The 14,348-nt window shown below is 45.2% G+C and overlaps 1 protein-coding gene across 1 annotated transcript; it reads right to left on the bottom strand.

The window, feature by feature from the left end:
* Positions 1-1,410: 1,410 nt before the first annotated feature.
* Positions 1,411-6,806, bottom strand: LOC136450059 (protein indeterminate-domain 7-like). The gene is made up of 3 exons (XM_066450323.1): positions 5,716-6,806; positions 5,115-5,517; positions 1,411-3,093 (listed from the first exon to the last, which is right to left on the bottom strand). Exons 1-3 carry the CDS (start codon positions 5,894-5,896, stop codon positions 2,268-2,270), a joined length of 1,410 nt encoding a protein of 469 aa, XP_066306420.1. The 5' UTR covers positions 5,897-6,806; the 3' UTR covers positions 1,411-2,267.
* Positions 6,807-14,348: the final 7,542 nt, after the last annotated feature.

Genomic DNA, 14,348 nt, shown 5'->3' with positions numbered 1-14,348 from the left:
TGGATGTATTGTGCCAAATTTTAGCATAATTATTTCTTCTCTTAAAAATCGTGTCAGTGTTCAAGTAGACTACTTTTAGTCTAATACTTTAAAATCAGGGAGATGCCTTTTATATGTACACATAATTTACCATTTTAGGTATCTTGCATGTTTAAAATAGTTATAACGTTTTTATATCTATCACATCTAATTTGTCTTGATCCAATAGATTTTAACTGGAGTTGCAATCCGTTTAGTTAGCGCAATATTTTATCTAAGGCCTTGTTTAGTTGGCGAATTTTTTTGAGAAATGGTACTGTAGCAATTTCGTTGTTATTTAACAATTAGTGTCCAATTATAGTCTAATTAGGCTTAAAAGATTCGTCTCATGAATTTCGTCTAAACTGTGTAATTAGTTTTATTTTTTATTTATATTTAATGCTTCATGCATGCGTCCAAAAATTCGATGTGACGAAAAATCTTAAAAAATTTTGCAAAATTTTGGGAACGCACTAATATTCATCCCTACAAAGATGGCGTCGGCGTCACCGTACCCCATTTTTCTCACTGCATGCCATCCGATCCGGTACGTATTATGTAATGATTAACCAAGGAAGGGTAATAATTGGCTACAATCTGCTCTTCCTTAACATTTCTTCTAATTATCGATGACATAAAAGCAAAATTATGTGCTAAACCATGAGAAAAGAGTAAAATGTCCACTATAGTAGTTTATGTTCTACTCGTATAGTGTAGTGCTGCTACTACCAGTAGATTTTCTTTTGGACAAGAGCAGCTATGGAAGGTGAACACAACAGCAGGATAAGTTTAATTTGTACCGAGTCGTAGCATGGTAAAAACACACCATAAAATCTAAAATGCATCATGGTTTGCCCGTACGTGGTGTATACACATGCATTACAAAATCTCTAGGAAGTGCAATAATAATACGTACCATTAGTCTTTTTTAACGAAGAAACAGAATTTAAAAATAACTCATAAAAACACAGCAGGCAAAAAAGTTGCAAAATAAGGGCACAAAATTCATATATATTTCGTTACTGCAGATGCTAAAGTTGCAAGCAAGAATTAAAGGCGGCACACACAAAATTCATATATATTTCGCTTGGTTTATAAGCCGTACTTTTTCAACCTACAAATAGTATATTTCTTTCACAACAAATCAGTCAATAGTACTTTCAGCCGCCATGGCTTATAAGCCAAACCATCAAGACAAATATCAGCCTGTTCGGTTGGCTGGTTCTTATCGTTGCTGGTTCATAAAGAAGTACTGCTGACTGGTTTGTGTGACAGAAAAATACTATTCTAGCTAAAAATTTACAATAATTTACGATAAGCCACAGCCAACCAAAAAGACTGATATACTGTAACAACTTTTCTAATATTCCGTCTCTCACTCCATGCATCCAGCATGGAATAATGCGTGCCCATGACCCAATAGGTCCATATACCAACAAAACCTTGTCACAGGTGAACAGTTGCCAGCACTGCCCAGTACATGGCCTGATTGCACGACACAGTACACAGACAGGCACACACATGCAGCATGTAGTAGTAGTATGAAAAAAAATATATATATATATCACGGCCAGTAGGCCACACATGTCCCGTAGACCGAAGAAAGAATGCACCTCTACTGGCGTGTATATGATGGTCTACTACTACAGTCTACACCAAGGACTCCAGTTCATTCACACAATCAGTCATGTCACCGTCCAAATACTACAGCTGGTTTTCGAAAAAAGAAACATTTATTTATATCACCAAAATTGCACACATGGATGCAATGCAATGCCCAAACAAGAGAGATAGATGATGAATGCATGCATGTATTACTGTCACATAGCTATGGTTTTCTTCCCAGCTGCTTGATTCGAGCTTAGTTTACATGTTGGTCGATCTCTTCCCCAACCACCCAAAAAATTACACAACTCCCTGCTGCGTACTCTTCTGTATCATCATCATCATCCTTCGACCGAGCTAGAGTTTATCCAAACCTCCACAAGGTTTGATCGCTTGCATTGCGTGGTTAAGTTGAAAGATCATGAGATGATATCATGAACACAAGCAAAAGATGAGCAGCAACTGAGGCGAGATATTATTACCCGACTCTCAAAAGGCACGGTGCATGCACTGGGCGGCCGGCCCTAGCCCCCTAGCTAGTTTTGCCTCTGCACCGCGGCGGCGGCAGCGATCAGATCAGATGCAACGGCTGATGAGACTTGAGAGGAAGAAGAAAGTAGCTTTGCTGCCAGGGGCAGCGACCTCTAGCTATGGCCGCCCATGCCGTGCCATGGCTCGTTGCTGCTTTGCTGCTGCGCCTGAGCCTGTGCCTGTGCATGTGCATGTTGCTGCTGTGGCTCGTAGCAGCTCATGCTGGCGTTGGCGGTGAGGGCGCCCATGCACGAGGAGTCCAAGCCGGCGAGGCCGAGGATGTCGCGGTGGGAGAAGGCGCGCAGGCCCAGGAAGTCCCTGGTCATGCCGTCGCCTCCTCCCCCGCCGGCGCCGCCTTCCTCGCCGCTGCGGCCGTGGGAGGCTGTCCTCGCGAGCCCGGCCATGACCCCGCCATCCTGCTGCTGGGTATTCTGCAGGCCCGGGAGGCCGAGGCCGAAGGTGGCGCCACTGCCGGGCGCGCTCGTCGCGGGGCCCGCCATCTGGGTGTAGCCCGCGCCCGCGCCGCCGATGGTGGCGCCCATCTGCGCCGCCTTCTGCAGCAGCGCCGTGGCCGACAGGTGCGCGGAGGCCGCGGCCAGCTGCGGGGGAGGTAGCGCGGACGTGGCCGAGCTCTGCGCTGCGGGCAGCAGCAGCGGGTGCTCGTAGGCCATCGCCGGCGGCCACGGCGGCATCTCCGTCTTCATGGCGTAGTTGCAGTGCTGCGGTGGCGGCAGCTGCATGACCTCCTGCTGGTGTTGATGCTCCTGGAGAAGGGCGACGTCCTGCTGCATGACGTGCGCGGGCGGCGGCGAGAAGAGCAGCGGGTGGTGGAGGTGCGCTGGCGCCGACGCGGCGGCCATGGCGTTGAGGCCGATGGCCTTGGCGCTCTCGTCGGTGAGCGCGTCGCAGAAGGCGCGGTGCGTGATGAAGCTGTCCCGCCTGCACATTGCATGCGAATGCGACGCAAAAGAAAAGAACAAGAGGAAGAGAATCAAATCTTTTGCCTTCTGTTCTGTAGCTGTAGCCCGTCCGTCCTGCCGGGATCAGACTGAGCTCGATCGGAAGCAAAAAGGAAAAGAGAAAGCTGAAAGCAAAAGCTAGGCTACTGGCTACCAGGCTACTCCTAGGCCGCTAGGCTACTGCTACTGCTACGCAACGCAATGCTGCCGTGTGTGACTGGTGTTGAAGAGAGAAACTCGCTCGGGAAGAAGAGACATGACAGGAGAGAGGAGTAGGAGGACAGTGTAGTAGTCATGCAGCTAGCTCTAGTAGGCAGCATGCATAGGGAGGAGTAGCACAGCACAGGCAGCATTGGGGCGAGCGAAGGAGATGGAAAGCCACCTCGGCTCTGCAAACAGATGATATGTCTGTCAGAGCCTCCTCTACCTCTCCTCTACCTCTACAACTTCTCTTCACCGTCGAGCGAGGTCGCGGATCTCTCTTTTCTCAGGGCCTTGTGTAGACTGAGGTGAGGAATCAGTATTTGAGACGGTAGTATTTTTGTTTGTATTTGATAATTATTGTCTAATTATAGATTAACTAGGCTTAAAAGATTCGTCTCGTAATTTACAATCAAACTGTGTAATTAGTTATTTTTTATCTATATTTAATACTCCATGCATGTGTGCAAAGATTTGTTGTGCAAAGATTTGATGTGATGGAGAGGAAGTGAAAAAACTTGCAATCTAAGGGGGTGTTTGGTTCCAGGGACTATTTTTTAGTCCCTGTCACATCGGATGTTTGGACACTAATTTGGAGTATTAAATATATTTTAATTACAAAACTAATTACATAGATGGAGACTAATTTACGAGACGAATCTATTAAGCCTAATTAGTGCATGATTTGACAATGTGGTGCTACAGTAAATATACTCTAATGATGGATTAATTAGGCTTAATAGATTCGTCTCGTAAATTAGTCTCCATCTGTGTAATTAGTTTTGTAATTAAAATATATTTAGTACTCCAAATTAGTGTCCAAACATCCGATGTGACAGGGACTAAAAATTAGTCGCTGGAACCAAACACCCCCTAAACAAGCCTCTCAGTCAGCCCTATGCCGCGGAAGACCGTAGCTTTTCTGTGCTCGGTCTCTGAAAGCTCGAACAAATGAATATTCACACGCACACGATACAGACACACGAATGCGCCCAAGCTAAGCTGCATTGGGTTCCGTTCTGTTCTGCTGCACCCGTGCTGGTCCATGCAGAATTGCAGCAGCAGCTTCCGAATCCTCCCCCTCGTCCATGGACCATGAACAAAAAGAAAAGATCAAAGGGAGGCCTCTTAGAAAGTGGTCCATCTTTCTGTCCATGGACACATGCACGATACCCTGGACTTGCATTCCATCTCCCACCCAATCTGCAATCTTCCTCTCTCTAAATGCATCATCGCTGGTTGCAAGCTGCAAGCAGGCAGAAACCAAGGCGGGCAAGCTAGTGTGCAGTAGAGCACTGCATCTGCACTGGTGTCTACTACCGCCGCTAGCATCCTATCCTATCGATCTAGCCAGACACATCGTTCTCTGCCTCCTTTAATCAGTGCCCTATCTAGTTGAATCTCACGTGCTAACCACCCCACCGCATTCCTCTCAATCAGAGCATCAAGAGCCAGCTAATCGAACCCCTCCCTCGATCGACGATCATAGTAACCTCCAAATGTGAAAGAAGAGAGGATCAGGTTGACTAGTGTGCACACTGACACTGGAGCGGAGCCGAGTCAGTTTCAGCTGCGCTCACTGCAACTTGTCTTCACCCGTAGGCGATAACATACCATGCATGCATCTGCAACCGGCTGCAATTGCAAATTTGCAATGGAAGATGGATGGGTGAATCGACTAGCTAGCTTTTCTAGAGCGAGAGAAACTGAGCTAGAGAGACGACGATGATCGAGTAAATAAAAAAAGAAGAAGAAAAAACACACAGGACGAAGCAAGTGATGGATCGGAGTTACAGTTACCTGGAGAAGATTGTGCCGCAGTCGCACTTGTACTCCCTAGTGCCACAGATCTTGGAGTGCGCCTTCCAGTCGGAGTGGACGGCGTACTTCTTGGAGCACTTGTCGCACTTCCACTTCTTCTCGCCGTGCTTGCGGAAGAAGTGCTTCTTGATCCCCGTGAGGTCGCCCAGCGCGCGGGCCGGGTCGTGGTGCACGCACGACGCCTCGGGGCACACGTACACCTTCTTCCGCTGCGCCTCCTTGCCCGTGCCGCGCTGCTTCAGCTTCCAGGGGAGGTTGTGGCCGCGCCGGTGCAGCTGCAGGTTCTGGTCCCGCTGGAACCCCTTGCCGCAGATCTCGCACACGAAGCGGTTCGTCGCCATCAGCGTCGCCGGAGAAAGAGCCACAACCTCCGCCTCGGGGTCTGATGATGGAAATCATGGAAAGGACAAAGATGCCATGCCACCGATCAGTATCAGTTGCGCGCTTTCTTGTTTCTTGATTGATGAACCAGGCCCATCAAGCCAAGCATAAAAGAGAACCGATTCCGATTAACTCATAAACTAATCGATCGAATTACATGGGAGGGAAAAAGCAAGTTCGATCATCGTCCACCACCTACCGGGGTTGCCTGGGAGGCTCCGCTTGCGCTTGTTGTTGCCAGCTGAGGCCGGCGGCGGCGGAGCAGGAACAGGCGGAGCGTTGAGGCCGCCGGACGCGGAGGAGGTGAGGTTGGACATGCTGCTCTCCCGATCTGCCGCTGCAGCTTCTGCCTGTAAGAGCTCCTGCTGATGGTGGAACATACTAGGTGAGGTGACGAAGTCCAAACCTCCAAGGGCGGCTAGTAGCTTCGCCTGATCTTGCACCTGTTGTGTATATATATACTACTGCTATGTGTATGTGTCTACCTAGCTAGCTAGGGGAAGATAACTGAAGAAAGGGGTGGCAGTGGCAAGCAAAATCGCGAGGGATGTGCAATCTGCTGAAAGGCATGCATTTAACTCGTCAAGAATGAAGGAGGATGGGACAAAGCAGAAGCAGGCATGAGACACGGGGGTATGTGAGAGATGCTGAGGCGGCCTGGGCAGGAGCTTGATGTGCAGACCCCCAAGGCAAGGCAACACACTTCAGGTCGGGAGGGAGGGGAGGAACAGCAAGCAACACAGGAATCAAGGAGGCGCAGGGGGGACAAAACGAGGGGGAGGGAAACTCAAACTGGGTGGTCAATGACTGGAAAGCAATTCCAGATTCTTTCCATCACACGGCACCGCACAGGCACACACTCCTCTCTCTCTCTCTCCCTCCCCCCTGCCGGCTTCTTTGCTTTCTCTCTCTCCACTCCTCTCTGTGGTGTGCAGACGTGCAGTCGAGCAGCGACAGCGGCAGCAGCTGAAGGCAACAGCTGTCTAGAGCTGGTAGCAGCCGTGCAGTGCGCAGCGAGGAGGCTAGAGAGAGGCCGCAGCAGTCATGGCCGCCCGCCGAGGACGGACATGGGGAGAGATCAGGAGGAGGTGGGGGAGTAGGAGGGAAGAGGAACAGTGCAGCACCTCCCCAGCGGCAGAGAAGCAAAGGGGAAGAACGAAGAAGGCCAGTGGCACCAAAACCGACCCGAGCTTTATCTATCCGCTGGCCGCTGCTCACTTTAGGGCCGGGAGAACGGAACGGAGAACTGGAGAAGGGAAAAGAGAGAGAACCAGGGAAGGATCCCAAAGATGCAAAGGCTGAGCAGCTCAGCCTCCTTCCGTTCTTGCCCTCTTGAGGAAATATATAAAAAAGCAAGAAAGAAACACTTTTTCTTTTTACTCTGAATTTCATTCTTTCAGCAATCAACCAATTGCTACTGGCCATTCGCTTCGCCGAAAAAACAAGCCGAAACACTGTTCCGGCTGATCTGTTACGAGAGAAAAGCATTGTTTCAACTGAAAAACAAGCTGAAAAGTACAGATTATAAGAGAAGCGAACCGAGCCACATGCACTATGAATTCTGAGAAAGGCTAGTACGTGCAATTCTTCCTTTTAATTTGAGAATACTACAGCCCAGTACAAATTGATTGAATCTACAGCAGCAGCAGCCAGCAGGAGGTGCCAAAGTAGCGGCAGTTGTAGAGCTAGCACGCTGGAACTGTGAGTGAGGTATATAAGCTTCAGAGAGGGAGGAGCACACTGGAGCTGTGAGGCAGTACACTACAAGCAAGCGTGCACTTGTCCACCCGTTTCCATCTACGCCTCTCCGCTTTCCACCAACGTACAGCTTGTTCGCCATGCTGAAAACATACTGTTCCTCGCACTGGGCACAGCACAGCACAACACAACACAGTCGCCGTAGTAGCAAATAGCAATGCCACACCGATGCTGAGCTTTCTCGTCTTTTCCCTTGTCTCCTTACAAATGCAGCAGATACTACTAGCTAGACTACCACTTTCTCGCCCTCGCTCCACCCACTCTCTGATGAACCCCCTTTTCTTTATATGTATGTACCCTCTGCTTCATCACCTACCCGGTTGGTACACCATAGATATACGTACATCAATCTCCTCTCTCTCTCTCTCTCATTCTAGAGATAAAAACACAGATCTTCTCTGTCCACTCTGCATATTTATATTTAGGCCTTGTTTAGATGCCAAAAAATTTAGCAAACTACTATTGTAGCGGTTTCGTTGTTATTTGGCAAATAGTATCCAATTATAGTCTAATTAGGCTTAAAAGATTCGTCTCGTGGATTTCGTCTAAACTATGTAATTAATTTTATTTTTTTATTTATATTTAATGCTTCATGCATGCGTCCAAAGATTCGATGTGACGGGAAATCTTGAAAAATTTTGCAAATTTTTTTGCAACTAAACTGGACCTTATATATAATATATATAGGAGTATGCATGATGATAATGATGTAGTCCCGCTCCAATTGATGTTGAACATGTACCAACCATAATCCATAGTGCATGCATGTCAGTCTGCAGTAGTGCAGTATGTACATACATATGCATATACCATGTGAGTTATCTATCTGCCTCTTCGCAAAATTATTTTTCCATTGATGAGTCACCTTGGGCCCACGCATATCATATTTTGCCATAATTCAGAAAATATAATCCATATCTTGTCATGGACCAGTGCTGGGTCTGCAGTTGATCCTCCTACAGTACGCAATGCAAGCTCCAGTTTTCAATTTCTCTCTTCTCATTAGGGCACAATAATATGAGGTGAAGAAGCATTGAGTAACCCCTCCTTTTTCAGACGAACAAGTACATCACAAACTGTGATAGATGGTGTGTTTCAAATGACCTGGACTGGGGAAACCCACGGAGGGAATAATCTGTGCATGAACAACCACACAAAAACAAGGAAAAAAACCTCCTTTCTACGGAAAAACAAAGTTCTTTCAATAATAATGATTATTTCAACTTCCTTTTCTTTTCTTTTCTTTTTGCTTATTCAACCACAGAGAATGTCCAGGGCAACGTATATAGAGATATAGAGACCTTATTTGGTAAAGCTTCGGCTCTAAATAATCAATGGATTTCTTAATGCCAGCTACTCCTATTTGTAGCATAGGAAATATTCAAGCATGTTTGGTACTAAGGAATTTCATAGGAATCATGTAGCAATTTTACAACAATGGCTCTGTTCGCTTCTCTTATAATCCGTCTTTTTCAGCTTGTTTTTTCCGTCGAAACAGTGTTTTTCTCTCACAACAAATCAGCCGGAACAGTGTTTCGGCTTTTTTTTAAGCGAAGCGAACGGAGCCAATCAGATCAATTTTATAGGAAAAACACATAGAAATTAGAAAATTTTCCCTCAGGATGTTCGGCTGAAAAATAAGCAGCCGTTGTAACCTGTTGTTGCTGCGACCACAATAACTTAGGGCCTGTTTGATAGTGATCCAGATTCTCCTAGAAACGTTTTCGATCTAGATTCTCTTCAGAAACGCTTCTATGTTAAAATAGGAATTACTTGGTAAGAATCGGTGAAACGTTTGGCTATTGATCTAGATTCTCCTGGAAATGAATTAGAATCACTGTAAAACACCTATTTAGGTGATTCTCATTTCTAGTAAAAAATGAGAAACGTTTCTATGAGAATTCGAAACGTTTCATTCACCTATTTAGGTATTTGGTAGCGATTCTGATGATTCACCTCAGAATCCAAAATGTTTCTATCATCCCAACGTGGCCTTAAGAGAGAAGAAAAGGCCATGACTGCAACTGCTTCTTTCTGCAGCCGAACAGACCTGGTAGACCTGCTCAAGGCACATTGAATATATTTACATAACTTATTATCTAGCTTGAATTAGTTATAAACATGTTAAAGCTAATTTAATTTAGGAGTGTTTGGTTCCACCTTCTAAACTTTAGTCATTGTCCCATTGAATATTTAGACACATGCATGGAGTATTAAATATAGACTATTTACGAAACTAAATGTACAGATTGAGACTGTTTTGTGAGACTAATTTTTTAAGTCTAATTAGTCCATGATTTGACAATGTGGTGCTATAATAAACATGTGCTAATAACAAATTAATTAGGCTTAATAAATTCATCTCGCGGATTACCGACGGATTCTGTAATTTTTTTTATTAGCTTCCGAACATTTTATTAGACACCCGCATTTGTGACACCCTTAGTCTTAATAAAAAAACTATCTAACATGAATGTGAGCCGTGCGTCCTAGCAACAGTATCGAGAAGGACGCAGAATTTTGGTACCACAAAAAGATAGAGGCGTATTTCCCAAAGTTAGCCGGTGGCTGCAGGAGCCTTCGCTAGGAACCTCTCGTCTGACGTACTAGGACTAGGAGTATAATCCCAGGCGTACTTCTTTTACTGCTGGTAAAACTTGGGTGCTGTGGTGTCCCCAACCCTCCTCCCTCCTCCTCCATGCAATGCAGCAATCCATCACATTCGCAGGGACGGGCCACGGGCGGGCCCAGCTCCAGAGGAGAATCAAAGGAACCAACCCTTGCCTTTTCTCGAATTTTTTGCTTCTGATCTTGGTCACCTTGAGAACATCAAAGATTCATGGACATGCTCACGTGCCTGATTTCCTCACTCAATCTGACCATTTGAGTGTCCCAAGAAACTATTGAGCACAACCAAAGATGCTGGTTAAACGTTTGGATCAGGGGGCTAAACTTTTCGCAGGAATTTCACAGGAATCACATATGAATTTCACAGGAATCAGTTCAATTTCACAGGAAAAACGCAGGAATGGGGAAAAAATCCCGCATTCCAAACAGGCCACGGGTTTAAGTCCTGAAAACAGTCTCTTATAGAAATGCAGGGAAAGGCTGCGTACAAAAGACCCAAGTGGTCGGACCCTTCCCTTGCCCCGCGCAAGCGGGAGCTACGTGCACTGGGGTTGCCTTTTTTTTTTCTAAACTTTGGCTAAACCTTTTTAAAAAATTAGCCATATCTATAACGGTCTGTTTGGATCCTTGAAATTGAATTCATTCTAATAATTATAATTTAGACATAGATTAATTAAGCTAATATAGTTGTATATGGAATATATTTATATATTTATTATTAGGCATACAGGAGACATGCTTATATGTTGCATTTCTATTATAGGGCAGTGAGTTGAAGAGTGTGCTATAAGCTGTAGAGTAGAATTATAGCATAATGATCTATAGAATCCATTTTCATCTCCTACCCTATGAATTTGAGATATGCTTATTTGTGAGTTTGGAAAAGTTTCTAAGCCAAATAGTCAGATCCATTAAGTAGATTTCAGTTCCTTTAAAATGAAGGGTTCAAAACGGTCCCAGTAGAAAATATATGTACTATAAAAATATATGGTATGAAGAATCAAATGGTATTTACTTGACGTTATAAATATTAACATTTCTATATAAATTTGGTTTAATTGAAGGATTTAACATGATGTTATTACATTATATCAGTATTTTTTTGTGACAGGAGTACCTACATACCGTGCTGCTTGCACTTTTCAGAAATAAGAACCAGACAATCAGGTAGGGGTACTAGTTATCTTTTCACGTGAAAGAAGGAATTTACCAGCATCCACTTTATGCATGCTACTGTTTTGGCTGGCAGTCGTGCGATGATTGCGCCATGCAACAGTGACCTCTTTGGTGCCGCGCTCTGCATTTATGTGTAGACGGGAATATCTCGGAAAGAGCAAATACACACTGCTTCTTCATATGGCTGTACAGTGCACTGAGGACTGAAAAAACAAGCCGAAACACGGGTCCCATGGATTTATTGTGAGAGAAAAATACTATTTCGGCTAAAAAAACAAGCTAAAAAGTACGGATTATAAAAGAAACGAAAAAGACAAGCTAAAAGTACAAATATTTAAATTTCTCTCAGCTCTCGATTTTAATCTATTTTTGTAATCACTTCATGTTAACTTTTGAGCCTTAAAAACAACGTTCCAACAAAAAATATGTATTTATTTTAAACAAACAAACATCATGCGAATATTATAGGCAGTCATCTATAACTATATATAATAAACCACACATTTGAATCCAGGACTTCTTTATAGTGGACATATTAGGCGCCTTTGAAAGAGACGACGAGGACATGCTGTGTGCTCCTGCCGATCACGTCCTGCGAGGCAACGGTTGAGTAAATCTGGAGAAACTTTTTCAGGCCGCTTTAGCTTTAGCATAAAGGAAAATTAGAGAAATTCTGAAGGATTAAAACCTTATAACAGAATTTTCTATAAACCCCTTTTTGGAATAAAAGGTTTGGATTCCTATAAATCCTATGAAATTTCTATGAAGTAAGTTTGATGGAGCACATAGTGATTCGGCAGATCTCAAGATTCACGAAGTAACCAAAGACGCCACGTTGTCGATGGGGACGTCGACTACCACTGAAAGCATAGCACCGTTAAATCCTGAAATAAATCTAGTAAAATACGAGCACCCGTGTGAAAGCTCTAGTTTGATTTTGGTTAATTGATGAAACCCTAAGTGCTAACTTAGTTTATTAAAGTGATTATGAGATAGGTAGCACTACTCAAGTAATGAAGCAATGGTGAAGATCATGATGATGATGGCGTGATGATGATCAAATACTTGAACTTGAAAAATAAGAAAGAGAAACAAAAGGTTCAAGGCAAATGTATAAATAGAAGGAGCCATTTTGTTTTAGTAATCGAGACACTTAGTGAGTGTGATCACATTTAGGATCGATAGCCGTACTATTAAGAGGGGTAAAACTTGTATTGAAATACGGTTATCAAAGTGCCACTAGATGCTCTAACTCATTACATATGCATTTAGGATCTAGTGGAGTGCTAACACCCTTGAAAATATTTATGAAAATATGCTAACACACATGTGCACAAGGTAATACACTTGGTGGTTGGCACATTTGAGGAAGGGCTCGAAACTCCACCGGCGCACTGTACAGAAAAAACGGAGGTCACTGTAAGTGACCGGACGCTGGTCTTGGTAGAACCGGCGTGTCCGGTCAGTGGAAGCATGAAGAAGCTGGCGTCGGTCTTCGACCGGACGCTGGGTCACTTAATGGCCGGACGCTGGCGGGGTGCGTCCGGTCACTTAATGGCCGGACGCTGACAGGGTTTGAAGCAGGGGACACATGGCACACATCGCACGACCGGACGTTGCGGTCCAGCGTCCGGTCGATCTGACCGGCGTGTCCGATCACCCCGTTTTTCAGTGGACTGAGGAGCCAACGGCTCTATTTCGTGGGGGCTTCTATTTAAGCCCTATAACTGTCTCAAGCTCACTCTCTTGGCCATTTGTATTGACATAGCAACCTTATGAGCTTAGCCAAAGCCCTCCCACTCATCTCTATCATTGATTCATCATCTTTGTGAGATTGGGAGAGAATCCAAGTGCATTGCTTGAGTGATTGCATCTAGAGGCACTTGGTGTTTGTGTTTTTGCTGCGGGATTCGCTTGTTGCTCTTGGTGGCTGCCACCACCTAGACGGCTTGGAGCAACGGAGAAGGATTGACACGAGTTGGTGATTGTTCGTGGCCATCTTCCGTGATTGTGAGGGGATTTGTACCTTCCCGGCGGAGCGCCGAAAGGTAACTCTAGTGGATTGCTCGTGTCATTGAGTTACCTCACTTGTGGGTAGGTGAAAGGTCCTAATGGCTAGAGGGGGTGAATAGCCTAATAAAAATTTCTACAATAACACTTAACAAAATGGTTAGACAATTATGAGGCAAAGCAAGTGTTGCGCTAGCCTACTCAAAATGCAAGTCACCTACCACAATTCTAGTTTAGATAGTGTCTATTCACACAATAGCTATGACACTACCCTATGTTAGTGTGCTCTCAAAGGCTAACTAAAGAGCCACACTAACCAACCAAGCAAGCTCTCACAACTAGCTACACTAAAGAGCTTGTCAACTAGTTTGCGGTAAAGTAAAGAGAGTGATCAAGATAGTTATACCGCCATGTCGAGGAGTGAACCAATCAATCACAAGGATGAATAACAATGAAGACCAATCACCTCGGAATCAAAGGATGAACACAATGATTTTTACCGAGGTTCACTTGCTTGCCGGCAAGCTACTCCTCGTTGTGGCGATTCACTCACTTGGAGGTTCACGCGCTAATTGGCTTCACACGCCAAACCCTCAATAGGGTGCCGCACAACCAACACAAGATGAGGATCACACAAGCCATGAGCAATTCACTAGAGTACCTTTTGGCGCTCCGCCGAGGAAAGGTCAAGAACCCCTCACAATCACCATGATCGGAGCCGGAGACAATCACCACCCTCTGCTCAACGATCCTCGCTGCTCCAAGCCATCTAGGTGGCGGCAACCACCAAGAGTAACAAGTGAAATCCACAGTGAAACACGAACACCAAGTGCCTCTAGATGCAAACACTCAAGCAATGCACTTGGATCACTCCCAATCTCACTATGATGATGAATCAATGATGGAGATGAGTGGGAGGACTTTGGCTTAGCTCACAAGATTGCTATGTCAATGAAAATGACCAAAGATATGAGCTATAGCCGGCCATGGGGCTTAAATAGAAGCCCCCACGAAATAGAGCTGTTGTACCCCTTCACTGGGCACACTGCGCTCTGACCGGATGCACCGGTCCAACTGACCGGACCCTGGACTCAGCGTTCGGTCCACTGATGGACGCCACGTGTTACTGGCTTCAAACGCTGTTCGTCAGATTTCAACGGCTACGAAGCTGACCGGACACTCCGGCAAAACTGACCGGACGCTGAAGCCCCAGCGTCCGGTCGAGTACAGTAAGGGTCTAAAACCGGTTTTCCTCGACCG

This window comes from Miscanthus floridulus, chromosome 5, assembly GCF_019320115.1.
Source record: "Miscanthus floridulus cultivar M001 chromosome 5, ASM1932011v1, whole genome shotgun sequence".
Classification (NCBI taxonomy): domain Eukaryota; kingdom Viridiplantae; phylum Streptophyta; class Magnoliopsida; order Poales; family Poaceae; genus Miscanthus; species Miscanthus floridulus.
Note: the sequence above shows the minus strand (reverse complement) of the source record. Positions and strands in the feature narration are given on the sequence as shown.

Bases quoted from the DNA above. Each gene is read 5' to 3' on its own strand.
- LOC136450059 (XM_066450323.1), bottom strand. From the start codon at position 5,896: ATGTTCCACCATCAGCAGGAGCTCTTACAGGCAGAAGCTGCAGCGGCA. The intron at 5,518-5,715 runs GTAGGTGGTGGA...TTCCATCATCAG, and splicing joins GAGCCTCCCAGGCAACCCCG to ACCCCGAGGCGGAGGTTGTG. The intron at 3,094-5,114 runs GTAACTGTAACT...TGCAATGTGCAG, and splicing joins TGCGGCACAATCTTCTCCAG to GCGGGACAGCTTCATCACGC.